Source organism: Oryctolagus cuniculus, chromosome 3 (assembly GCF_051225735.1).
Source record: "Oryctolagus cuniculus isolate XC-2025 breed Fujian yellow rabbit chromosome 3, ASM5122573v1, whole genome shotgun sequence".
NCBI lineage: Eukaryota > Metazoa > Chordata > Mammalia > Lagomorpha > Leporidae > Oryctolagus > Oryctolagus cuniculus.
In genome coordinates, this window is record NC_142869.1 from 67,711,889 (window position 1) to 67,737,075 (window position 25,187).

The 25,187-nt window shown below is 50.1% G+C and overlaps 2 protein-coding genes across 9 annotated transcripts in view; one reads left to right on the top strand and one right to left on the bottom strand.

Moving 5' to 3' along the window:
- Positions 1-1,661: 1,661 nt before the first annotated feature.
- CDCA7 (cell division cycle associated 7) lies at positions 1,662-24,135 on the bottom strand. 7 transcript variants are annotated; one of them, XM_089329067.1, is made up of 10 exons: positions 24,006-24,135; positions 10,357-10,479; positions 9,702-9,938; positions 7,350-7,586; positions 6,978-7,055; positions 5,942-6,145; positions 5,447-5,584; positions 3,755-3,904; positions 3,057-3,193; positions 1,662-2,747 (listed from the first exon to the last, which is right to left on the bottom strand). In XM_089329067.1, exons 2-10 carry the CDS (start codon positions 10,435-10,437, stop codon positions 2,717-2,719), a joined length of 1,293 nt encoding a protein of 430 aa, XP_089185193.1. In that variant the 5' UTR covers positions 10,438-10,479; positions 24,006-24,135; the 3' UTR covers positions 1,662-2,716. The 7 variants fall into 7 exon arrangements, with proteins under 7 accessions (XP_089185193.1, XP_002712338.2, XP_051704473.2 ...); XM_002712292.6 differs by lacking the exon at positions 24,006-24,135 and adding an exon at positions 12,962-13,093; XM_051848513.3 differs by lacking the exon at positions 24,006-24,135 and adding an exon at positions 11,918-12,144.
- LOC127491746 (uncharacterized) overlaps positions 12,981-25,187 on the top strand; it is an 86,408-nt gene continuing 74,201 nt past the window's right edge. The window contains exons 1-2 of one of the 2 annotated variants that reach the window (XM_089329070.1): positions 12,981-13,341; positions 16,887-17,055. In XM_089329070.1, the coding sequence (XP_089185196.1) occupies positions 12,981-13,341; positions 16,887-16,963 (438 nt within the window). In that variant the 3' untranslated portion in view covers positions 16,964-17,055. Of the gene's footprint in view, positions 13,342-13,377; positions 13,776-16,886; positions 17,056-25,187 lie in introns of those variants that run through there. The other variant, XR_007920640.3, reaches the window with a different exon arrangement.

Consider the following 25,187-nt stretch of genomic DNA (forward strand, 5'->3'; position numbering starts at 1 on the left):
CAAGACCCTGCGCTGTTCTTTCGTCTGCTCGGCCCTCCCCGGGTTTGCTGCTGGTTCTTCCCGGGTTGGCTACTATCCCCTCCACCTCCGTGGAAGGGCAGTTCCCCCTAGCCACATTCCCCACTTCCGCAGGGGAGCGGCACACCGCCGGCCGGGTCTCTCGGGGGCTGCACGGGTGTTCCTTCAGCTAGATGTTCCCCATAGATGTTCCCCATAGATGTTCCTGGTGCATGCCGTCTCTCTCCTCCTTTATAGTCCTCCTCCGCCAATCCTAACTCGGCTGCCCACACGCCGAGTACGCTGCTCTCCAATCAGGAGCAAGTCCTACAGTTTATTGGTTGAACTGGAGGCAGCTGGGTAGAAGCTGTTTTCTCCTCTCCCAGCGCCATATTGTAGGAGAGCAGATGCACAGAATAAGTCTTAATTCCAGTAACTTAGTCTAGTCCGAGCTGCTCCCCACATGTGATATTTACAAACTGGTGGAATCTGCCTGCTTGATCCCCAAGATCAAGTCAGGAATTCCAGGGGGCAAAGTCTTGTTTAGAGACTGCTGCAGGCTGGGTTTTGATTCTTTCTGCTTTTAGAAGAAAGAAGGGAGAGGAAGTTCCTGTTGGCTCTTTCAGTAGGAAACTGAGCCACTTGCACACTGGAAGAATGGAGTTAGAGCTGTCTTTGGGGGCAGGTATGAGGTAGAGAGGAAAAGCAGGTGAGCACTTGAGTCGACACTACCCACATTCAACAGGTATCTCAGGGTTGTGGGAGTGGATCCAGGCAAGCTGAGGAAGCTGGTCTCAGACAGCTAAAGCAGCAGAGCAGCGCTGGATTAAACTGAGCTAGACTTAGCAGGAGTCAAGAAAACAAAGCAGAGGTTGTTCCATCGCATGTGAATAAAGGCTGCAGCAGGACCTGCCCAGGTCCAAACAATGTGGGCTGTGACGGCTTTAAAGCCACGCCTTCTCTCTTCTGGTGGTTTAAGAGCTCTAGGCATTTAATAAGCATTTGATAAAAGCAAGCAAGGTATTGCAAAACTGCCTTACTCCTCAGGTGAGCAAATAAGGAAAAGAAAGAGGATACTGTTTTCTTGTCTGGTTGGTTTTCTGGTCACATCAATAAGTGAGGCCCTGTTCAAAAGGCCTTTGACCTTTACAAACAGCTCAGAAGGCGATGTCCAGAAAAGCCAGACTTGAGACCAGCACTGTAAAGCCACCGCCTGCAGTGCCAGCATCCCATAAGGGCGCCAAACCCGTCTGCTCCACTTCCGATCCAGCTCTTTGCTCTGGCCTGGGAAAGCAGAAGATGGCCCAAGTCCTTGGGCCCCTGCACCCGCACGGGGGACCTGGAAGAAGCTCCTGGCTTCAGATTGGCACAGCTCTGGCTGTTGCGGCCATTTAGGGAGTGAATCAACGGATGGAAGACCTCTCTCTCTGAAACTCTGCCTTTCAGATAAACAAATCTTGAAAAAAAAGAAAGAAAAAGAAAATAGAGGCTGGCACTGTGCTATAGAGGTTAAGCTGCTGCCTGCGATGCTGGCATCCCTTTTGGGCACCAGCTCATGTCCTGGCTGCTCCACTTCCCTTCAACCTCCCTGCTAATGTGCCTGGGAAAGTAACTGCCCTTCAAATAAATAATCTTTAACAACAACAAAAAAAGAGGTAGGCAAGTTAGAACAAAATGTTTTATTATTAAAATAAAAACTTTTGTATAAAAGCATTACAGATCAAAAACGGTATTTACACTTTCTGATTTGAGGTCCCAAGATGACTCCAACACTGGTCAGGCACAGGAATGGCCACACACACGTACACTGGACACGGACTTAGCTCTTCCCTCTACCAAGTGACGAGAACAAGGGAGACCTGCTCGGGAGGGAGCGGGCAGGGATGTCCAGTTAGCAAATGCCTGAAGTGACCCACTTCCAAAAAGCCACTTCTCACTGTCACCAAAGTGCTTCAAGCCTGCACACGAACCCCGTGCTTTCCTGATTTCTTTCAAGAAACCTGAGAACCAGAGACTAGTTATTACTATCAAGTTTCCACATGAAATGGTCCCCAAATTTATCTGAAATACCTGGCAAGCGAACTCAAACAAACTTGGCAAACTACAATGACCCCAAAGTTTTCATAGCAACAGCGAAAGTCGGCCTAGTGCTCAAGTTTCACCGGATGGCCTTTCTATGATAACCTTAAGTACAGTGCGTCACGACCTGGGGACTTCTTGCTCCCGGCCTTGGGATGCAGCGGCGAGCACGCATCAAGACAATGCCCTGTACGGTAAGCACACATGTGGGATATTCTCACGGGCGGCATCTCAAGGCACCAGCTCCGCCGTGCACCTGTGCCTTGAGTGCGTCAGAAAGGCCAGTTGGCCTCAACACTAAATCACAACCGTTGCTCCTGTGGAACCGGAGGAGGGGGCTCTTCCCTGCCAGTCAGTAGATCTAGTTAGCACGACTACTCTAAGTGCTTGGGTTTATGGGTGGATCCTAGCGCCATTTCAACACCAATGAAATCAAACACGCTTTCAGAAACTGTCATTTAAAACTAAGTGGCGGGCGAGGGCCTTGGAAGTAGAGGGGCTGCTAGGAGTTGGGGGCAGGAAAAGCAGAGAAGCTGCAGGAAGGCAAAGTGTGACGAGCAAAACGCCTTCTGTGATGCTTCGGGAACACGTGCGCGTCTGAAGACGAACTTGCTCTGAGTTTCCAGTCATCTTGCAGGCATTATGCTTGCATTTCAAATTCCTGTTTCAGACTGCGGAAGACAAAAGGGCGTGTGTCAAGGTATGGCTTTCAACCCAAGAACAGTTTGCAAAGTCTAATTCCTTCTTAAGTGAATATTCCTACTGAGTCATAACGTTCCTAAGGCCAAGTGCAGGCACCCCGCGTACACCCTGGCTTTTACATACAACTCCCAACCTGGGGGGGTTCACCCTCCTCCCCCAGACTAAGAAAATGTGGCCATCATACTCCCAATCAGTGCAGCTCCTTGGACTTCTACTACCTTCTCATGAAGACACGCAAAGGTAAAATTCAGGGGTAGAGAGAGCGCAAACGCTGTCACCTTTTCAAGTAAGCATGCACGTTCCCGAAGCCGTGGAATTTGGCCAAGTACACCAGGACGCCGGTCGCACACCGCCCGTCTCGCTGCCGGCAGAAGCTGCAGTTGCAGATGCCTCGACACGGCGGGCAGTGCCAGTTCTGCGAAGCGTGAGAAAGCACCATCAGAGGAGCCCCACCCCACTTCCTGTCTGCTCTCTAAGGTGGCTGCTCTGTCTTGAACAATGGGGCTCCCAACTCGGACAGGTCACAGGTTAGTGGTACGGAGAGGGCGGGATGTCATCCAATTATGGTGCTTGGGAGAGGGGCCACAGGGCATGGGAGGGGACCCTTGGGAGACCAGAAGCCAAAATAATGTCCCTCTGCTCATTAACCAGCTCGCAGGAACCGCAGTGCTGGCTAAGGCAGTGGGTGTCATGGATTCCATTTCAACTTTTTCTTGAACGTAAGATATGAAAAAGTAGACGTTAGTCAGGCCTTGATCCCTGAACAGATTCAAGAGAAAGCTGACACAGCAATCAGGGGTAAGTGGAAGACACACACCCTCCATGGTGAGGGAAGGAGCTCAGACCTGGGCAGCACGAACACCATGAAAGAACACGCTGTCCACGAAGGACTCGTCCCTTGTCACCCGCGTCCCTTTCCTGTCCATCAGCAGAGGGCTGACTGTCAAGCCCCAGCCAATCCCCTCAAGGCACCCACCGGGTCCAGTAGAGCGTCCTTGACCTCCTCCCCATAACGGTTTCGAAGGCAGGGGCCGCAGAACTGGCCTCGAACACCCCAGCACTCTGGGTTTCTGCAGTTTGTTTTGGTGTCAATGGTTTTCTGGCGGCACTGATGACAAGTAGATCCCTACAAACAAACAATAAATAAGGAAAAACAGCGTACTTGGAGAATGTCCCCCGAGGCAGGGCCTGGCATTCCGTGTCTGGGTCTTATCTCCCATCTGCTTGCACATGTAGTCGCCAAGGACCAGAAGCATCTTAAGCACGGTGCTGGCACTCAGTGGGCAGGTGCAACAGTTAATATCATGAAAACCACTTTTCTCCAAAAATAATCTATCAATGCAAAAAGAACCTGCTCTGACCCCTTGTTTTTCATCTTTAGTATCTGTCTACATGGATACCTATTCCCAGGACATATCCATGCAGACCTAAGAGGTATACAAGATACACAGGGGGGCCGGCGCTGTGGCACAGCACGCTAAGGCCCTGGCCTGCAGCACTGGCCTCGGCGATGGTTGGAGTCCCAGCTGCTTCACTTCCCATCAAGCTCCCTGCAAATGTGCCTGGGAAACCAGCAGAGGATGGCCCAAGCCCTTGGGCCCCAGCACCTGTGTGGGAGACCTGAAGAAGCTCCTGGCTTTGGATCAGCTCAGTTCCGGCCATTGCGGCCATTTGGGGAGTGAACTAGTAGATGGAAGATCTTTCTCTCTCTATGGCTGTATCTTTCTGTAACTCTTTCAAATAAATAAAATAAATCGTTTTTTAAAAAAGAAATATATGTTGAATGAATCAATTTCTAAATTAAGTGAAAAGATTTAACACTTATAGACATACTAACAAGCATATCATTCAAGTATAAGCATATAATTCAAATGACAGAGGACTAAATCCTAGGGATAAAACTACTTCTTTCCTTGAATGTGACAAACAGGCACACATCCCATGTGCAAAGTCCTTTGTTGTTGTTGTTTTTTTTAAGACTTATTTATTGGGGCCGGCGCTGTGGCGCAGTGGGTTAACACCCTGGCCTGAAATGCCAGCATCCCCTATGGGCTCCGGTTCTAGTCCCAGCTGCTCCTCTTCAGATCCAGCTCTCTGCTCTGGCCTGGGAAAGCGGTAGAGGATGGCCCAAGTCCTTGGGCCCCTGCAACCACGTGGAAGACCAGGAAGAAGCTCCTGGATCCTAGCTTCGGATTGGCACAGTGCCAGCCGTTTGGCCAATTGGGAAGTGAACCAGCGGATGGAAGATCTGTTTCTCTCTGCCTTTCCTCTCTCTGTGCAACTCTGACTTTCAAATAAATAAATAAATAAGTAAGACTTATCTATCTATTCATTTATTTGAAAGGTAGAGCGACAGAAAAAAGGGGGTGAGAGAGGTATTTTCCATCCATTTATTTGCTCCCCAGATGACCCCAACAGCCTGGTCTGGGCCAGGCTGAAGCCAGGAGCTCCATCCTGGTCTCCCACATGGGTGGCACGGGCCTCAGCACTTGAGCCATTGTCAGCTACCTTCCCAGGCACATCAGCAGGAAGCTGGATCAGAGGCGGAGCTTCACCAGCTGCGCTATGACGCCAGCCCCAGCCCTTTAGGCATCAGCAGCGCTCGGGGGACGGCCACGCTCCTTCCTCTTGGAAGCTCACACTCGCAGCAAAACCCAGGGCTCCCTACCAGCGAGCGGTTGTAGATCTTCTCCCGGGAGTTGCTGCAGATGTTCCGCAGCTCCTCCTCTGTGATGTCTTCCACGGGGCGGATGATGTGTGGCAGGGTCATGGAGCCCGGGCGGCGGCCTCTGGGCGTGTCATCTTCCTGCGAAAGAAGGAGTCCTTGCAATCTCCTGACCTGGACTTGTAATCGCAACTTTGCAGAGAATTCACCCTGAGAATCTATCTTGGTGCTTATGGGGAGGACCAAGTCATAAGTTTACTCTAAGCACAACGGGACGGGACAGCTTTAAGGAAAAGCTGCATCCAATTGAGAAGAGCCGACTCTCAGCTGCTAACAGGATCGTCACAAAAGTCTATGTGACGTCAGGAACAACTTGGAATGGCTTGAGAACTGTGTTTAGCACAGATCACTGGGTGCTGAGGCTGTGTGTACCCATGCTACGTATGCAACCCCGGACCCGTGGAACACAAAGAGCAGAAGAGCAGGTGCGTGACTCACATTCAGGTAGCCATCCGCGGACTTCCTCTTTCTCACCAACATGTACTTGTCCTCCTCCTCCTCCTCCTCCTCCTCCTCCATGGGCAGAGCACCGAGGGACCCCAGGGTCCGGGACCTGGACCTGGTCAGAGGCCGGGCTCTGCGCTCCGGGTTCCTCCTGGAAGCCACGCCTGGGAACGTGCGCCTTCGGGGTGTCCTGGATCTCTGGAAAAATCACACATGACAGAAGCCACTTACCTCAACACAGAGAGGCACTGCCTGCAAAACCCACACCTTCTTCAGCACGGCAGAAGTACCGAGTGAGCTGCATTTGGTTTTCTGTAATGCACAGAGAATGAGCTGAAAACCCAGGTGGCTACTGTCATTTTGCTACTATAACACCCAGTCCGTTCTCTTTCACATGGAGAGAGGATCTCCTTGTTCTTCTACTTCAAGAAGCTCTAAGAACTGATCTCCCGTGCCCAAGACTCCTGCTCTATGACATCACTGGAGACATAGAAGACCCTGTCTGGTCCTGTGTCACAGCAGGCCCTCAAGTGTGGTGGTCTTTCTGCCCCTCCCTCTCACTGCTGCCCTTCCTGCTGCAGGGGGCTAGGAAATGAAATCTCTTCTGCACACCCCAGACCCACCACATTCCAGTGCCACAGCTTAGCTCCTCCGAATGCATTCGCGTATCTCAGGCCATGACTCGGAAACTGTGCCTGCCTTGATTTACCTCATTCCCAGATTTCAAACACATCTACTGTGCATGTCAGGTAGGGGGAATGTGTTGAAGCCGGGAGAACAGAAGTTTTGGATCTCCCTTTCCTGCCCCGAAAGGGCTTACTGCGGCTGGAAGGGAGAGGGGGCTGAGTGCCTCCAGGGCCCAGAACGGGCAGGCCACACTGCCCAGCAGGGATCACCCAGAGGCCACGGCAGGCCTCTAGCTCCCGTCCACCATCTGCAGGACCATGCAGTGGAGACACTGGATTTTAAAGTCCATCAGGCAGCTGGCTTGGGCCTGCCCAGAACAAGGTCCCCCTACACAAGCACTCACCGCTCTGGGGCCCGGGAAGGACCGTCTTCCAGGGAACGAGCCAGGGACGCCTTCTAATTCTGACATGAGCTTTGCAAGCTACACGGGGAAGAAATGAAACAGAAATGACTGGTTTAGAATCACTGCTCAAAATGAGCACCTTAACCGGTGGAAGTAACACTAACTCAGCACTTTAGGTTAAAGAACAAGCTGACATATTCAAGGATTTTCTCATTTTCTTCTCCCATATACTCAACCAAGCCTTATACAGATTTTTTTTAAAGTGAATTTAGGGAAAGAAATGCATTTTAAAGTGCATTAGGACCCAGGAGTTAGAACAGGTTTTCCAGAGTGGAAGAGCGAGACCTAACGTACCCAAAGTCAGCTACCTACCATGGCTTTGTTCTGCTTTATGTTTAAGGCTCTTCTCTCCAGAAAATCCATGCCGCTTTCGTCTTCTGAATCGGAATTGGAATCAGTCCCCAGATTCTCCGAGGGTGGCGGGGGCGCCGCGTTCTTGTTGCCTGCTCCCCGGCTACTTCTCGCGGGAAACTTCAAGGCCACCCTGAGGGGCCCGGAGCGCCTGCCCTGGCTGCGGGTCCTGCAGCCCTCGCGGCCCGACCGCAGTCTCTGGTGAATCAGAACAACCGCGTCACGAGCCGTACTCCCGAGACCCTGCCCCAGCGGCCCTAAGAAACCCCTCAAAACAGCTCCGGGTAACAGAACCCTGAATTGCAAATAACCCCAGTCTGGGTTTCAGTTCACCTCCAAGCAGCCTGTCCAAGCTGAGCTGTTAGAAGCCAGACCCTTTGGGAAACAGTCTACCAGCTGTTCACACTATGAAACATAGTTACCACGTGACCCAGCAATGCCACCCCCGGATATAAACCCACACAAAAACGCACTCATAAGAGGCCAGGTCTGTGCCCGGCGGATTAAGCCGCTGGTTGACACTGGTGTCCCCTATCGGAGCACTGGTTTGAGTTCCAGGTGCTCTGCTTCTGATCCAGTGCCCAGTTCATGTGCTCTGCCCTGCCACCCTTGTGGGAGACCCGGATGGAACTCCCAGCCTTGGCCCAGCCCTGGCTGTTGCAGTAATTTAGGGAGTGAACCAGTGGATAAAAATATCTCTTGTCTCTCCTTCTCGGACATTCCGCCTTTCAAATAAGAATAATACCTTTTTCAAAAAGTGTACACAAATGTTCACAGTTGCATTACAGACAACAGCCAAGGGCAAACAACCCAGATAATCCGTCACCTGATGAAACCTAAAGGTTGTGATACATCCACAAAGAGGAATGGGGTCCTGACCCACTCCACGGCAAGGATGAGCCTTACAACTCCATGCTAAGGGAAGGAAGCCGGGTCCCAGAGACCAGATACTGCACGATTCCATACACACGGAATTCTAGAACAGGTGACTCTACCGTGACAAAAAGCAGACGGTTGGTTGCCTGCGGCAGGGGAATCAGCAAAGAATGGAGATCGGCTGCTAGTGAGTACAGTTTCTTTTGGGGGTGATGAAAATATTCTAAAATTGACTGTAGTGACGGTTGAGAAAACGATAAAAAATGAGGGAAGGGAAAAATATCATCCCTAAAGTCCCAGAAATGGAGGATCCATTTTTTTAAACATTCAGAAATTTCTTAATTCCCACAGCTTTTAGTACTTTTTATGTATTTTTTTACATGCATGGTTTTTTTGGTGTGCATGGATTTTGAAAGAATATGAAATGAAACCTTTTATTGAATTAACACTTTTAATTGATTGGTATTTTTTTAATCACAGCAAATAGGATCTACAAAGAACTGAAACACCGCCCAGGAATGATTCAGGCTGTGGACAACATTTGGATCACAACCAGGTTTGCACACTGGCTCCCATAATAAACTCCAGTGAGGGTCGATTGGCACCGACATCCCTAACTCGAGGGAACATTACCAGGGACAGTGGGATGGTCATAAACAGTCCTCAGCCAGGCGTCATCACCCATGTCAGCATTGTGCTCCACAGGCAGGGGAACCCGTGTCAGACCACAAAATGAGTGGAAGAGCTTGCAGCCAACTGTAAACCAATGCACTGCTTCCTTTGGTGAGAAAGTCTTGAACAAGAACTTATCTGCAGAACTGAACAGTAGCCTGGGGGTGGGGGGTGGGGGAGTGCCAGTGAGGTGCAGGTGCAGGTGCAGGTGCAGGTGGAGGTGCCAGGGCGGGACGACAGAGCTCACAGTATGGGAGCATGCACAGCCAAAGCCGACCAACGAGCAGAGAAGCAGGAAGGATCCTAACTGTCATTGTCTGCACTGCTGCTCCTGTCCATCAGTTACAGCTTTTCCTGAGGTAGGCACAGCTCCACTGTGGGAACCAACATTTATCAAGGGCCTGCTCCTTGCCAGGCAGTGTGCTGGGCACTTGAACTTGAAGTGTGAATGTAGCTAATCTCTAGAACATGTCTGCTTCCCCTGATTAGGCTGCACTTCTGTGGCAATGGAACTTGGGAGCGTGGCCAAATTTATCTTACCAGTTTCCAAGATTTGCAGAGACTACAAAATGTTCCAGATTCACAAGTAGGACTACATAAGTAAAAACTGCATTCAGACATGACAGAAAAGACTCAAGTTTTGTAAAAGGTCAAAACAAAAATCTTTTGGCATGACTAAAATGCAGACTTTTTAAAAAGCAAGAACATGTCATGCCCCTGAAGTGGACCTTACTTCTCGACACTGGTGAAATTTCTCGAACTCACCATTCCATCTTGTATCTCACTCTCTGAGAAGCCGCAAAACGATTCATCGTCAGAGTCGGCATGAAAAATACTGGCCAGCTCGTTAGTGACATCTGGCCTCGGTTTCTGTAAAAATCCACAATGGTCTAACACATCTTGCACCTCACTTTCTGAAAAGCCGCAGAAAGATTCATTATCAGAGTCCTCATAAAAAACATTTGCCAGTTCTTCACTGATATCTGACCTGAATTTAGGTTTCTGTAAAATAAATAAATAAATGTGGTTGTGCATTTTTTTTTCTTTTTCAAGAACCAATTCTCCATAAAGCGTGCAGAGAGCAAATCACATTTACAAGTGCACTAGAAGCGAATAGCTTTTGTTACAAAGAAAAACGGTTCAGAGGTTTACAAATGATTTCTGAGTTGTTATGGCAAATCATCAGGCATGTTAGGTTAGGCGACATTTCAAAAGGATAGAATAAGTAGCTAATCTACCTCCAACAATTACTACCTAGAACCACAGCAAAAAGTGAAATGAAATTACAGTGCATGCTGTATTTTCCTAACGGCTGTATAGAAATGTAGGCAAAAAGCAAGCGGGTTTAATCATGCACAAAGCATCTGGGGCATTTGGAGCGCTGCAGACTCCATTCTGTTTATTCTCAGGCAGCACTTACCGTGTTTGCAAAATTATCAGAAGCAAAGCTGTCACAACTGTCATCAGAGGATGACGAGGTTTCCATGGAAATCAACTTCATATATCTGAATTTCTTTACGTTCTTTACTCTCAGGTCCTTCTGCTGCAAATGGAGACGGCAACACTGTTAAGTGGGCTACTTACTGCAGGACCCAACTAAAGACATCAATTTTGAATCTAGCAGGTTCAAACAGCACAAGGTGGGTATGGCCACTCTTCAGTCCCTACACAGAAAAAACGATGTGCAAATGCTACCAAAAAAAAAAAAAAAAAAAAAAAAAAGTGTTCCAAATCATGCTAAGGAATCCCTTTGGCGGAAAATTTCAATGACATTTATTAGTTGATTCAAACATCCATGGAGCTCCCCCAGCAGCCACTTTGAAACCTCCTAAGCTCTCAGCATTATTCTGAGCCCCACAGATGCTCCATGCTAAACTCCCAAAATTCAATCATTTTTTTTTCCAAATTAAACTGTACTTCTAAAAGGAAATTTCAAAAGTACAAAATGGCAGTGATTTTTTTCCCTCAGCCAAAAATCAAGCTAATGAGGTGTTCTGTTTTTTTTTTTACATAGGTTTTGGCCATCTACCCTGATGCTAATTTCCCAAACTACAAAAAATTGGGCAGGACTCCACTGTAAGTAGCAGGCTTTGTTCCAATCAGGAGGGGTACGCAGACAGCCCAGGTCCTTACAAATCAACCCCATCCACCCAGCAGACCAACGTGCCAGGAGCCAGGTGGAAGGCCAACTAGCCCTCCAAGCCCAGGTGGGATCCTTGTAGCATGCATTACCCTGGCCTGTCCTTTAGCCTTCTGCAAGTGCCCCTGTGCCCAAAACTGAAGCTCTTAATGTCCTTTCACAAGGTGCAACTGATTTGTAAACATGGGACGCTTCATTCACTCACAAACACCACACAGCCTGCAACGCCGTTTTTTTAACATTTCATGAGACTGTCTTGGAGGTCGCCTAGGCGCATCAGCAAGGACTCCTTACGCTGAGAACTTGGAAGGAGCAAGCTCTGCTCCAGCCCGCAGCGTCAGGCTAAGGTGGGAGGCGTCAGGCCAACACAACATTCCCAACTTCGCCTGCCTTTCAGAGTCTTGCAGACAAAACGCCAATACCGCCACCTCCCAAGGCCCTAACCAGATCCATTCAATCAACTCGGACAAGCCTGTCTTGTGCGCTTCCACAGGAAGCTGTGGTAAGGCACAGAGCTGCTCAAGATTCCACATGAGTGAGGCACCATGAGCATCAGGAGCTGAGCTGGATCTCAGAAGTCTCCCCCTGCCCAGACTGTCACGGCTCTGGGGTGAAACACTGTGCAAGACCACAGGGCTGAACGGAGTCGCCAAGCCTGCAGCCCCGGAAGGCAGCAGCGCGCTCGGCATCACCACCACGTACTCATCCATCTACCTGCAAGCGCCTGGGCCCAGGGCAGCCTCCGGGGAGGCTTGCGACAGGCAGCAGTATCCGCTGAGCTTTAACGAGTCAGCACAAGCCAAGTGATTTACCCCGCAAGTCAGAGCCAGTGAGAACCCACCCCATACACAGTCGGTGTCCCCTTGAGCCAGGCAGTCTGTGCTAAGCAAGCTTTCTTATCGAGCCTAACTCTCCGCAGCAAAGGTAGATGCGACTCAGAGGGGAAACGCGTCACTCAAGTGAAACACCGGCCCAAATGGGAACCCAGGCTCCGCGGGTCCCAAGCCCGGCTCCACAGCGCTTTCTTCATCCCGAAGGGCAAAACCCAACTCCATCCGGCTGGGCGCAGGCCACGCCCCCTCCCACCCACCCCACGTGGGTCTTTAACCCCCCGCTATTTATTTTAAGCGTGTCACTCGCTTCCTTTCCGCCCAACCCCCACTCTCCCACCCTCCTCCGGGGCAGACCCCCGTTACAGCTTCCGTTAGAGCTAAAAGAAACGTTTCTCAGGCAAGGCATGGTCCTGCGGCTACGAATAGGGCTGTAGTCTGGGGGTTGGAGTGGGGGAGGGAAAGGCGTGGAGAACCAGCCAGCGCCGGCGGATGGCTTGAACCACCGCGCCCCTGCACTGCACTCCAAGGTGGCTGCGACTGAAAAAAAGACCTCCCCAACAAGGGCGCAGTCCAAGTTCGCAAGGGGTCCGCTCTGCAAGTCGTCCAACTCCCAACACCCCGACGCTCAGCGGGCGGCGGGCGCCGCGGGGCCCACCGCCGCACGCGCGTGCAGCCACGCACCGCCCGACCCCGGCTACGCGCGGGACAGGGCTGGCCAGGGCAGTCTAGGACCATCAGACACCACCCCGGCCCCGCCGGCTTCCCTGCCTCTGGCCGCGGCGCACGTGCACCTCGGGCGCACGTGCCCCGGCGCTCCCAGCGCAGCAGATTGCTCAGACCCGCACACCATCCGCTGCCCGGCGCGCGCGTCCTACCCCGGGCCCTCGGTGGCCCCGGGCGCACACGTGCTGGGCTTTCCCAAGCGGCCGACGCCCAAATCTGCCAGCGGTCGATAAGCAGCCCCGGGCTGCGGAGTTGGAGCTGGCCGGCCCGCACCCACCCGCGTGCGCAACCCCGCGCCCGCCCCTCGGCTTCGGCCGCCCAGCCCTCACCGGCACGCGGCGAGTCTCCATGCTGGCGGCGCAGGGAGCCGGGGAAGCCGAGCAGCCGCACGCGCCACCGTCCCACAGCGCCGGAGGAGCGGGAGCCGCGCGGCGGGCGGGCGGGGCTCGCCAACCGGACCCCCGAGGGGGCGGGGCTCGAGCGGGCTTTCCCGCGTTGGGGCGCAGGTCCTGCAAGCTGTGGTACCAGCGCTGCCGGGAGCAAGACCCACTCGAGCTCTGGAAAAAACTCGACCCCCGCAAGATTTTCTGCTCTCCAAGGACAGCTTCGGACGCTGCTGAAACCTTCTTGGAAAAAGGGGCTTTTTGGCGGCTTCGAGGCACTGACTCTTTATACAGCGGCAGGGTCCTGAGCGAGTGGCGCGAAAGTGGTTCGTGTTGCCTCGGGGGGTAGCAGGATAATTTGCATGAATTCCGGGGCTGGGAGGGGAGCTGCGGGGACCCGGCGCCTTAAGGCGGCGCGGGAGGGACGGTGGTCACGAGCGCTTTCCTTGTTGCCTGCAGTTCACATTATTGAAAGAGAGAGGAAAGAAAGTCAGAGAGTCTCACAAGAGCCTCACGCTGTGTGTGAAATAGCCTGAAAATGTTATTTAGGAGACATCCAGGGACCCTCCGGCACGAGCCTAGGGTAGGCAAAACTGGACTTTAAGGACCGCCTGGCTGGCTGGGCATTTTCCGAAGCGGGGTGCCTGGACTGAGACTTAGCGCACACACCCAGCGCATCTCCAGCGAGTGACGGCGGAGATGGAGCGGTCCCGGGCTGCGCAAGAACCCTCCGTGTCGGGGTGGTAAACTGAGCGCACAGGTAATCTGAGACCCAGAGACCCGACAGAAACGGGGAATAAAAATTCTAGGCCTCAGGAATCCAGGAGAGGGGTGAGCATGGGGGAAGAGGCTTCCGCTGACATCCCCCCGCCCACCCCCGAAAAGTCCCTTGGGGAGAATGTTGAGGGTTGTGGGGGACGCCCCCAGGCTAAGGACAAAGAAAAATGAAACAAAATGAGTAGATGTTGTGGCTTCATTAAGAACTATTTCTCAAACCTTTGGTCTTTTGGCCCAAGTTAGGTTCAGTTGAGGACTAGATGTGCCCAGCTTTAATTCTGTATGTGACAAAACCATGGCCCCACAAAAAATGAATGAACACATTAAAATAATACATTATGCTCTTCGTTGGATAAAAACAAACAAACGAGAAACAGTCCCCATGTGCCCTCGCAAGAGAGAAAGGGGAATCCCAGTGCAAAGCTTTGGGAACCCCGACAGGCTAGCCTCTTGGGCTCCTGCAAAACCCAGGAGCAGGAAAATGAAAGAAGCAGTAGGGGCAGTTAAGAAAAGTAAGATCTGGAGACTGTGGCGGAGCCAAACCAACCGCCCCTGCAGATCCTCACGCAAATCTGAAAAAGAGCAATGTAAAAAGGACGTAGAGGATTTCCCCAGTCCTAAAATACCGGTATGTGGAGTCACTTCTACATGACCCTCTGAGTTGGGCTGAACAGTTAGACGAATTCTTAGGACCCAGTGGTTTTTTTGTTTGTTTGTTTTGTTTCTTAAAAAATAAGTACAGTCTCGTTACTTGTCTATTTTTTTTTTTTTGAAGATTTATTTACTTATTTGAAAGGCAGAATTGCACACAGTGAGAGAGGGAGACAGAGACAGAGGTCTTCCATCCACTGGTTCACTACCCAAATGGCCACAACAGCGGAGGCTGGGCCAGACTGAAGCCAGGAGCCAGGAGCTTCTTCCAGGGATCCCACATGGATGCAGGAGCCTGAGGACTTTGGCCATCTTCTGCAGCTTTCCCAGGTGCATTAGCAGGGAGCTGGATCGGAAGTGAAACAGCCAGGTCCTGGACGGGCACCCATAGGGGAAGCCAGCACTCCTGGTGGCAGCTTAACCTGCTTAGCCACAACACTGGCTCCAGGACCCACTTTTTGTACCTGGGCTGAAATGATGTCTAAAATGAATATACTGTTTACAGGAGAGGAGACAGGAACGATTAGGAGGGCAGCCATGGCCATTTGGGAAAGAGATCCTGATTGGAATTTACCAAAGACTTGAACAAACAACCCCACCCTAAAGCCTCGGTCCTAATACTTCCTCCTCCTCCTGTTCCCTGAACAGTAAAATGGGACATGTGTAACCACCTGCCCAAGCACAAAAACTTCTGCATCCCTTTGATCAAATAACTCCATCCCCTATTGTGTCACGTCTCTCCCCAGCCCTACTTGAGGACCTTACCCCTCAACGGGGAGATGCCATTTTTTCTCAGGTCTGTCCAATGGAGGTGGCATCCCTCTTTGGCTTAGAATAAAGCTTGTCTGGTCTTTCAAGGTCGGTTTCCTTTCTGTACATCTCCAGGATACAAAGTACCTGTTCCTAACAGATCCTGGACAGGGAGTTTTGTCAGCTGAACAGAAATTCCTAAATATTGATCCCTACTGAGATAATAATGCTTCAGGGGACCAAGTACAAATGCAGGACCTCTAGTAGCTAAGGAATAAAGGGATCAAAGGGCCCACTTGCAAGTCACAAAATGTCTCCAAGGCACTTGAAATTCAACAAGAAAAGGAAGAGACTCCATCTGCTTTCTTGCAAGGACATAGAGACCAAATAAGCAAGTATTCTGGGTTAGATCCTGAAGACCCAGCAGGACAAGGTCTCTTAAAGGTTCACTTCCTAACTAAAAGCTGGCCTGATATTATAAAAACACTGGAAAAGACTGAGGGATAAAATGAAAAGACTATTGGAAAATTACTAGAGATTCAAAATCTTCATGAGAAGGGAGTGGGAAAAACAAAAACAAAAATAAAAAGCAAAAAGGATGGCATCCACTGAAGGGGAAATAGTTAAGAAAAGACTAGATCAAGACTCCTTGTGCCAGCCCTGTCGCATGGTGGGTAAAGCCACCACCTGCAGCACTGGCATCCCATAAGGGTGCCCATTCAAGTCCCAGCTGCTCCACTTCTGATCCAGCTACCTGCTAATGTGCCTGGGAAAGCCGTGGGGGATGGTCCACATGCTTGGGCCCTTGTACCCATGTGGGAGACCCAGAAGAAGCTCCCGGTTTTGGCCTGGCCCAGCCCTGGCTGTTACGGCCATTTGGGCAGTGAACCAGTAGGTGGAAGACCTCTTTTTCTCTCTCTCTTTCTCTTTAACTCTGCCTTTCAAATAAATAAAATAAATCCTTTTTTAAAAAGAAGTGTCCCCTAAAAAAGATTGGGAAATATTAACTCCCAACAAAAAGGAGAGAAATATGGGAAAGAACTCCTAAGACCCTAAGTCAGTGTTACAAGTATAGAAAGCCAGATCGTTTAAGAGGAAATGCCTGGAATGGAGAAAAGAAAAAACTATATATATATATATATATATATATATATATATATAATCCCCTCATGACCCCTGATGAAGACTAGGGGCTTCAGGGGTTCCTTTTAACTGGGTCCCGCCAGAAACCCTTGAATTTGAGGGTGGGACCTAAAGGAGAAGAAATAACCTTTTTGGTTGACATTGAAGCCGCCTGCTCATCTCTAACATGCCAACCAAAGGGGATAAAATTCTCCAAAGAAAAATTAAATGTGTTGAGTTAAAAGTATAGGATGGGCCTTCCTGGGACAAAGAAAAGGAGGTGATGTGGCGGTTTCGGTATCCACTTGCCCATGCACAATGTATAGCTTACCACATATGGGGAGAAAAAGGACAATGCTGTTAAGGGGAACCAGTTAAAGGGTAGATAAGACAATGCCCCACTGTGTTTGGGGCTCACCCTTTAGATGGGAATCTGCTGAGCCCGTGCTGGCACGAGTAAACGCCGCTTCCTGCTGAAAGCCTCGGCGTCTCGCCTCTGTCCTGGCATCCCGCTACATTTCCTGCGGCCATTGTTTGGGATTCAGAGATGGTGTTTTTTCTTCCTTTGTAGCTGGAGCAAGACCCCGGGACATCAAGAGAGGTGACCTCACCTGGTGCCAGAGGACTGATTGTTCCATAGGGGACTAACCCTCCCAGTGTGCCAGCGCAAGGACCATGGGAGCACAAAGGAGCCCAGTGAGGTGCAGGAACCAGCCAAGAGAGCACTGCCCCTCGGACTGGTAAGAACCTGGGTTTGTTTTCTGTAAGCTTTCCTCTAAGAGGCAGAAGGGGAGCCTGATCACCTCCCAGAATGGTCCAGACAGACTTATAAGAGACAAAACCACAATTCCAAGGTACTGGGTGGTGGGTTGGAAATGCCACGTGAGTGCAAGTGAATGGTGACTGAATGAGATGGGCTGAGGTCGAGTTCCAACTTAACCGAAACTGAAGCAAGTGTGGAGTCCCAATCCGTGGGTCCATGGCAATTCTCACAAGGCTTAGGGCAGCCCCAGGCTCTCCGCAAGGTCTTTGAGCCTAGCCTGGGTGGGGAGTGCATACTGACCATCGATGCTAAGAGAAGCCTGAAATATCCCTGCAGGGAGAGCAGTCGGAGACTGATGAAGCAGTTTCTCGCCCTTTCCTTTTTGGGTGGCCAACAGAGTAAACCTACTCCCAGAGTGCGTGATAAAAAAAATCTCAGAAAAGGATATTCAGGAAACTGTGCTGTTAGGCTGATTCCCAAAAAACTCTGAACTTTCTTCCAAACAAATTGGCCTTCATTTGGGGTGGGTTGGACTTCTGAGAGATCACTAGATAAAGAACTAGTTAGCAAGATGTTTTGAATCATCATGGGAGTCCCTGGTCACCTTGACTAATTTCCCTACATTGACTACTGGCAAGACACAGTTCTCTCTTGGCCACTCTGGCTAAAACTTGTCTGGAAGAAAACTGTAAAATCATGATGGTCTGGCTGACAGCCCCTTCAAAATGCCAACTGGAATCTAAGAAGCCCATCTTGTCTGAGGAGCCAGAAGGGGTTCCCCCATCTTGTCACCACTTCATCTGCCACCACCTGCACTTCCCACACCCATGAGAGGGTGCCCTGCAGCTGGAGCCCGCCAGAGGCCACCCACACCCCTGAAGCCACCCCTCTCATAAAGTTGCCTGAGATTCCCTTGACCATAGTCGCCCTGTGGCTGCCAGTCCTAACCCTGTATACTCCAACTGGGAAGCACCAGGGGGACCTTACTGACAGCCCCCCTCCCAATAGATGCCAAAGTGCCCAAAGCTGCCACTTAGAGAAACCCTGATTATGACGCTCAGGTGCAAGGCGGACCACGCAGCTTCATATGTCAGCCTTTTACCCCACTGATCTCCTGAATCGGGAGAACCACACTCCCTCATTCACTTGGGAACCCCAGGCCAGACTGATCTGATGCAACCCATCATCCAGACCCATGAGCCCAACTGGACCGATTGCTACCAGCTTCTTCCGACTCTGTTCATGCTAAACAATGCTGCTGAATTACCCTGGCTGTGTTGAAATGGCTACAGGAACATGCCCCAGCAGGGGCTCTGCATGCTCAGGCTCACGCCCAGAATCAGTTCCCCAAGGAAGATCCCCCCCCCCCCCCGGGACCCTAGTGATGGCCAGGAGTATCAGACGCTTGAGTTTCCAAGAGGCCTTTTTAAGCAGAATGAAGGAAGGAGGAGGGGAAAGGCCATGAGTATGAGTAACACTTCAGGTACTCCAAGGACCTAGAGAGAGTCCAAGTCAATTCTATGTGAGACTTGGCAAAGCTTTCTGTCTATGCCTCCTTTGACCCTGAGGAGGCAGAAAATCAATGAATGGTCAATGCTGCCTTTGTCGGCCAGACCCAGGGAGATATCAGATGCAAGCTGCAGAAGTTGGAGGGCTTTGCTGGAATGAACTCAAGCCAGCTATTGGAGGTTGCCACCGAAGTATTTTTCAACTGAGATTAGGAAGCCCGCTGGGAGACTGACCGGAAACTGAAACAGAAGATGGATCCGCTTGCTTTGGCTCCAAGGGGACTTCAGTCAGGATGGCATCCCAAAGAGGTGCTCCGTTGGGTCTAGGATGAGGCCAAAGGTTGTCCCTAACACCTACACTCTGCTGGTTTAATCCCTGCTGAAGCTGCCTTTTGTTTTGTTTTGTTTTGTTAAAGATTTATCTGAAAGGCAGAGTATAGAGTTACAAATGACCACAGTGACTAAGGTTAGGCCTGGCTAAAGCCAGGAGCCAGGAACTTCTTCCAGGTCTCCCATGGGGGTGTAGAGGCCTAAGGACTTGAGGCTGTCTTCCCCTGCTTTCCCAGGCACATTAGCAGGGAGCTGGATTGGAAGTGGAACAGCTAGGACTTGAACAGGCACTCATATGCAAGCCATGGCTTCAACCCACTATGCCACATTGTGGACCCCTAAAACTGCCTTCTTTGCACGTCTGGACCTCAAGGATTCCTTCTTCTGAGTCTGCCTGACCTCTGAAAACTTAATTGTGGACTTCGCCGAAGCTCCCCTGTGTTTGAGGCTGCAAGTATTTATTGGTTTTGGTGTGTACTTTATCAAGATGGGTGGAGGCTTTCCCGAACTGCGTTGAGAAGGCCCATGAAGAGGCCCGGCTTCTACTAAAGGAAATCATCCCACACTTTGGGATCCCAATTACTATCAGGTCAGACTACAGACCCGCCTTCATAGTAGGAGTGGTGCAGATGGTGGCAAAAGCACTAGGAATCACCTGGAAGTTACATACGGTCTGTTGGCCCCAGGAAAAGTGAAGCAAATGCACCAAACTCTAAAGCGTGAACTGTGAGTAAACTGTGCCAGGAAACCCACCTACACTAGGATCAGCTGTTACTGATAGCTCTGTTAAGGATTGGGTCCAGCCCTACCAAGCAAACAGGATTCTCTCCATTTGAAATCCCTCATGGGCACCCTCCCCATCTCATCAAAAGAATATGGGAGCCGGCGCTGCGGCTCACTAGGCTAATCCTCCGCAGCGGCACTGGCACCCTGGGTTCTAGTCCCAGTTGCCCCTCTTCCAGGCCAGCTCTCTGCTGTGGCCAGGGAGTGCAGTGGAGGATGGCCCAAGTGCTTGGGCCCTGCACCCCATGGGAGACCAGAAGAAGCACCTGGCTCCTGCCTTCTGATCAGTGCGGTGTGCTGGCGGCAGCGCGCAGGCCACGGCGGCCATTGGAGAGTGAACCAATGGCAAAGGAAGACCTTTCTCTCTGTCTTTCTCTCTCACTGTCCACTTTGCCTGTCAAAAAAAAAAAAAAAAAAAAAAAAAAAAAGAATATGGGGAGACCTAAAAGAAATAGGCACTCTCACCCTAAGACAGCAGATGCAAGCCCTCAGTGTAACCCTGTCTTAAAGGTTCACTTTGTAACTAAAAGCTGGCCTGATATTACAAAAAGAACTGCAAAATATTGGGAGGTAAAATAAAAAGTCTATTGGAAAATTACTGAGAGGCTCAAAAAGTCTTTGTGAGAAGGGAGGAGGAAAAATAAAAACAAAACGCAGAAATGATAATGTCCACTGTAGAGGAGGTAGTCAAGAAGACTTGATCTAAACTCCTCTAAAAAAGATGGGGAAATACTAACTTCCAACAAAAAGACAGGAGAGAAATATGGGAAAAATATTCCTGAGACCCTAAGTCGATTTACAGGTATAGAAAGCCAGGTCATGGGGCTGGCGCTGTGGCAAAGCATGTAGAGCTGCCACCTGTGGGGCCAGAATCCCATATGGGCTCCAGTTCCAGTCCCAGCTGCTCCACTTCCGATCCAGCTCTTTGCTATGGCCTGGGAAAGCAGCAGAGGATGGCACAAGTCCTTTGGCCCCTGTACCTGTGTGGAAGCTCCAGGCTCCTGGCTTCAGATCAGTGCAGCTCTGGTCATTGTGGTCAACTGGGGAGTGAACCAACAGATGGAAGACACCTTCCTCTCCCTCTCTCTCTCTCTGCCTCTTTTTCTCTCTCTGTGTAACTCTGACGTTCAAATGAATAAATACATCTTTAAAAAAAAAAAAAAAAAAGGCCAGGTCATTTAAGAGGAAGTGCCTGGAATGGAGAAAAGAAAAAACTATATATATATAAAATCCCCTCATGACCCCTGATGAAGACTAGGGGCTTCAGGGGTTCCTTTTAACTGGGTCCCACCAGAAACCCTTGATGAATTTGAGGGTGGGACCTAAAGGAGAAGAAATAACCTTTTTGGTTGACATCGAAGCCGCCTGCTCATCTGTAACATGCCAACCAAAGGGGATAAAATTCTCCAAAGAAAAATTAACTGTATCAAGGTTAAAAGAGGAAGAATTTCAGCTTCCAATATTAAAAAAATAAAGAATGTTAATCAGGTTAGGGTCAAAACAAATTGAGGAGTAACTTTTATATGTCAGTCTCCTGGACTGAGACCTGATTGTGAGATTAGGTTTAGGATTAGGAGTGATGAGGGGCCAAATGAAAGTACTAATGAGTGTTCTAACTGAGGAGGAGTAGGAGGAGAAGAGGGGAAGATTGATCCCCCAGAATGGGTAAGGATGGGAATGGAGGAGGATTAAGAATTACACATTATAAATTAAACAACCAGGAGAAATATTTTATAAGAGACAATATCTCATTTCTATTGAAGGAAAAAATGAATTACAACCAGTGATAGAGGTGACTGTTAGACCCTTGCATGTCATTATATAATGAGTAATTATAAACTCAGGAGCAGAGAAGCAATCTATGTCGGGAAGACCTCAGAGCTGACAAAGTGGAGGCCAGAATATCCACTCAGACTGTTGATCAATGTAACCAAGACCCCAGCTCCACAAACTATACCATTTAATGCTTGCCAGGTCCTATGCTTTGGGAACTTGGAGAATCAAAGACAATTATCCCATGCTGATAAATATCTGTGTCCTGAATTTGGCAATCACTGGTAGAAGCCTTCGGCTGATTGATATGAGGTTTGATGGACCACTGAATACCAGGGGGTAGACAACCACCTCCTCTAGGGTCACTAAAAAAGACAAAATTCATTTCTATAAGGGCTCCATGCCACCCAGTAGTCAGAGCTTATAATGCAATCGGGTACTTAACTGTTAACCCAGCCACCCTAGACCAAGATCCAACGGTGTCTACTCAGGAGTATGGACTAGGGGAAGATATCACTGGGGCCCATCCTTTAGGACAACTAATTCTCCAACTAATCAAAAATACAAACTCACCTCAGGTGACTGCTCCCACTTCAACCCATGGGGAGTAATCTAATCCACCAAAGAATGACCCTAAGAAGGCAAGAACCATTGAGGTAAAGGACCTGAGACAAACTCTAGAAGCTGAGACAGGATATTGAGGTGTGGACGCCTGGGTCAAATGGGGGAGACATTTTCAGTACAAGCCCTGGATAAGAGTGACGGCTGTGCTTGTGCTGCAGGACGGGCACAGGCACAGAGGCTTCCCTTTCCGCTCGGCTGGGACTCTGATGCTGGAGGAACACATTGCATGCTGGCTCTATGCCAGGACAAGGATGCACAGGGAAATGAGGCCTTTAAGAGCCTGCTGTTGCTCTTTCCTGCACTACAAAGACCAGACCCCAGGACAATCCCCTCTTTCTCCTTAGGGAGTGCGAACAGGCAAAGGGATGGAGTTCACTAGACCCCTAGAACTTTTAACCAGAACTAGCATCCTTGACTTTACTGGCGGGCCGACAACAGCGATTACTCAGCCCTCCGTATACCCAGGCCAGACATCTGGTGGTGTTTCGGAAAGAGGAGGCTGCACAACCGGTCACTGTCTAATTGGACTGGGACTTGTGCTTTAGTTCAACTGGCTATTCCCCTCACCCTGGCATTTCATAAAATGACTAATAATTATTCATGAAAAAGGGGGGGCTCTGTAGGGCTCCTTTGACTCAAATATATATACTGACTCAATAGTAGTCCCAAGAGGAGTCCCTAATAAATTCAAAGCTTGAAATCAGCCACAGGATGCGAGTCAGCACTCTGCTATTAATGAAAATGTTGATTGGATTAACTACATTTACCAAAATCAACAAAGATTCATCGGTTTTACCAGAGATGCCCTCCAAGGGGTAGCTAGTCAGTTGAATGTCATCAGCCAAATGGCTTGGGGAAACAGAATTGCTGTAGGTATGGTATTAGCAGAGAAGGGAGTTGTCTGTGTTATGTTCAGTGCACAGTGTAGCAATTTTATTCCTAACAACACTGCCTCGGGTGGAACCATGGCCAAGGCCACACAGGGCCTGTCTACTCTGGCTAATGAATTGGCTGAACATTCAGGAATTGATGACGCTTTTGCGAACTGGCTGGAAGGATGGTTTGGAAGATGGGAAGGCATGGTAGCTTCGGTTCTGACACCTGGGGTCCTGATGGCAGTAAGATGCTGCATTGTCCCCTGCTGGAGGGGACTTAGGCGTAGGCTAATAGAGGCAGCTCCCAAAAATGGCCCTGACATTCCAACAAAGCAATTCGCTGTTACTAGCAACCAAACCTCTCAAACTCACTCTGCTATGTGGAAGGGAGTCCACAACTTTCAGAAAGATTTGAAAACCCAAAGACATCAGAGTAAAAATTAAAATGGAACGAAAAGGTAGAAAAACAAAAGAGGGGCAGTTGTGAGGACTATTTGGTGGTCCGTTTTCAATATAAAATAGTGAGTGAAAAATTACTGGCAGCCAGCCCGCCCAGGCAGTTTGCGGACGTGGTAACCATGGAAGTGCAACCATCAGGGAAATCCCTGCGTTAACAACCCCAGCAAGGTACAGCCCTGGTGCAGCAACAACTCCAGCCAATCAGCTCCAACCCGCTCTACATTCCTTGGGTGGGTCCCTTATTGTGGGGAAACAAAAACTTATATAGAAAAAACCTTACATGGGAAACTTAGGCAGCGTGCAGGAGGACTATGTACCCCATACTACTCAGCCAATGTGGGAGCGGGTCGGGCCCTGCATGTTAGGGGGCCCAGAACGCTGACCACAGCGGATCCAGGGACGCCTGCTCAGCAGGCAGACACCTGACCTTGCAAGCCCCTCGTTAAAGTCTTGCTCTGGCTGTACTTCGTGCATTCCTTGGGCTTGGGCTCAGGCCGGTGAGAGTGCTTCCCATAATTTGGAGGGCTCTGTTTCCCATATGTAAAAGCATTTTCAGCATAATGGTGACCACTCACCTGCTAACCACACCAGTATCTGAGGCAGGAACATGAGCCAAATCCCGATTTTTCTCTCTAGAAAGCATGAGAAGCCAACTTGTTGATTTACGTAAAGCAGGAACAGCTGCTGTCGCTGATGCATTGTTTACTTGGAGGTGCTGTTCTAGGGGAAGCCTACAGACCTGCATTGCTGCGGCTGGGCGAGCTTAAGCAGAAGTACCTGGGTTGCCATAAACCAGCACTATTGCCCCGGCTCTTTGGATCAAACCTGGCATGATGAAGTAGCAAAAAGTATGAGGCTCGCCCTTTTTGTAAAATCAAGACACCTGCTTCGAAAAGAAAAAGTAACAGAAGCTGGGTGGCCTTAAAAGACCTTTAGTCTATTTAAACCAGGCGCTTGCAATGAAAGCATTAGTATTTCCCCCTTTATTTTATTTTTTTTGACAGGCGGAGTGGACAGTGAGAGAGAGAGACAGAGAGAAAGGTCTTCCTTTTGCCGTTGGTTCACCCTCCAATGGCCGCCGCGGCCGGTGTGCTGCGGCCGGCGCACCGCGCTGATCCGATGGCAGGAGCCAGGTACTTCTCCTGGTCTCCCATGGGGTGCAGGGCCCAAGGACTTGGGTCATCCTCCACTGCACTCCTGGGCCATAGCAGAGAGCTGGCCTGGAAGAGGGGCAACCGGGACAGAATCCGGTGCCACGACCGGGACTAGAACCCGGTGTGCTGGCACCGCAAGGCGGAGGATTAGCCTAGTGAGCCGCAGCGCCGGCCAGTATTTCCCCCTTTATTGCAAAATGTTGCTTCCCCGGGCTAGTTCCTTCCCTGAAAGAACGAAGGGGTAGAAAGCTTCTGGGAGCCCCTCTCACCCGGCTGTCCCTGCTGGAGGTCACCGCTGCCCTGCTCTGGACAGAGAGTTCACTGGCTTGAAGGTAGGCACCAGGAGAGGCTGTTGGTCTGGATGGAGAAATTACTGGGCTATAAATACTCGCTGGATGACTAAACAAATTAACGATGAACTAAAAAATACCATTACGTGCTATGTCCCTGAGAATACAGTTTTCGGTGACCAACACTAAATATAGGAGTCTCTGGAGTTGTCAGATGTGTGAAGTAGGGAAGATTAAGTCCCTTTGCCTGTGCAAGGTACTGACAGGGACATGCTTAGTCCTCCTGGAGCAAAAATTGAAAAGCCCTGGAAGA

Coding starts and splice junctions, on each gene's coding strand:
- CDCA7 (XM_002712292.6), bottom strand. CDS start 12,982: ATGGAGACTCGCCGCGTGCCG. Junction 10,480..12,961: donor TGGAGACTCGCCGCGTGCCG/GTGAGGGCTGGG, acceptor CTCCATTTGCAG/CAGAAGGACCTGAGAGTAAA. Junction 2,748..3,056: donor GTGCATGCTTACTTGAAAAG/GTGACAGCGTTT, acceptor TGTCTTCCGCAG/TCTGAAACAGGAATTTGAAA.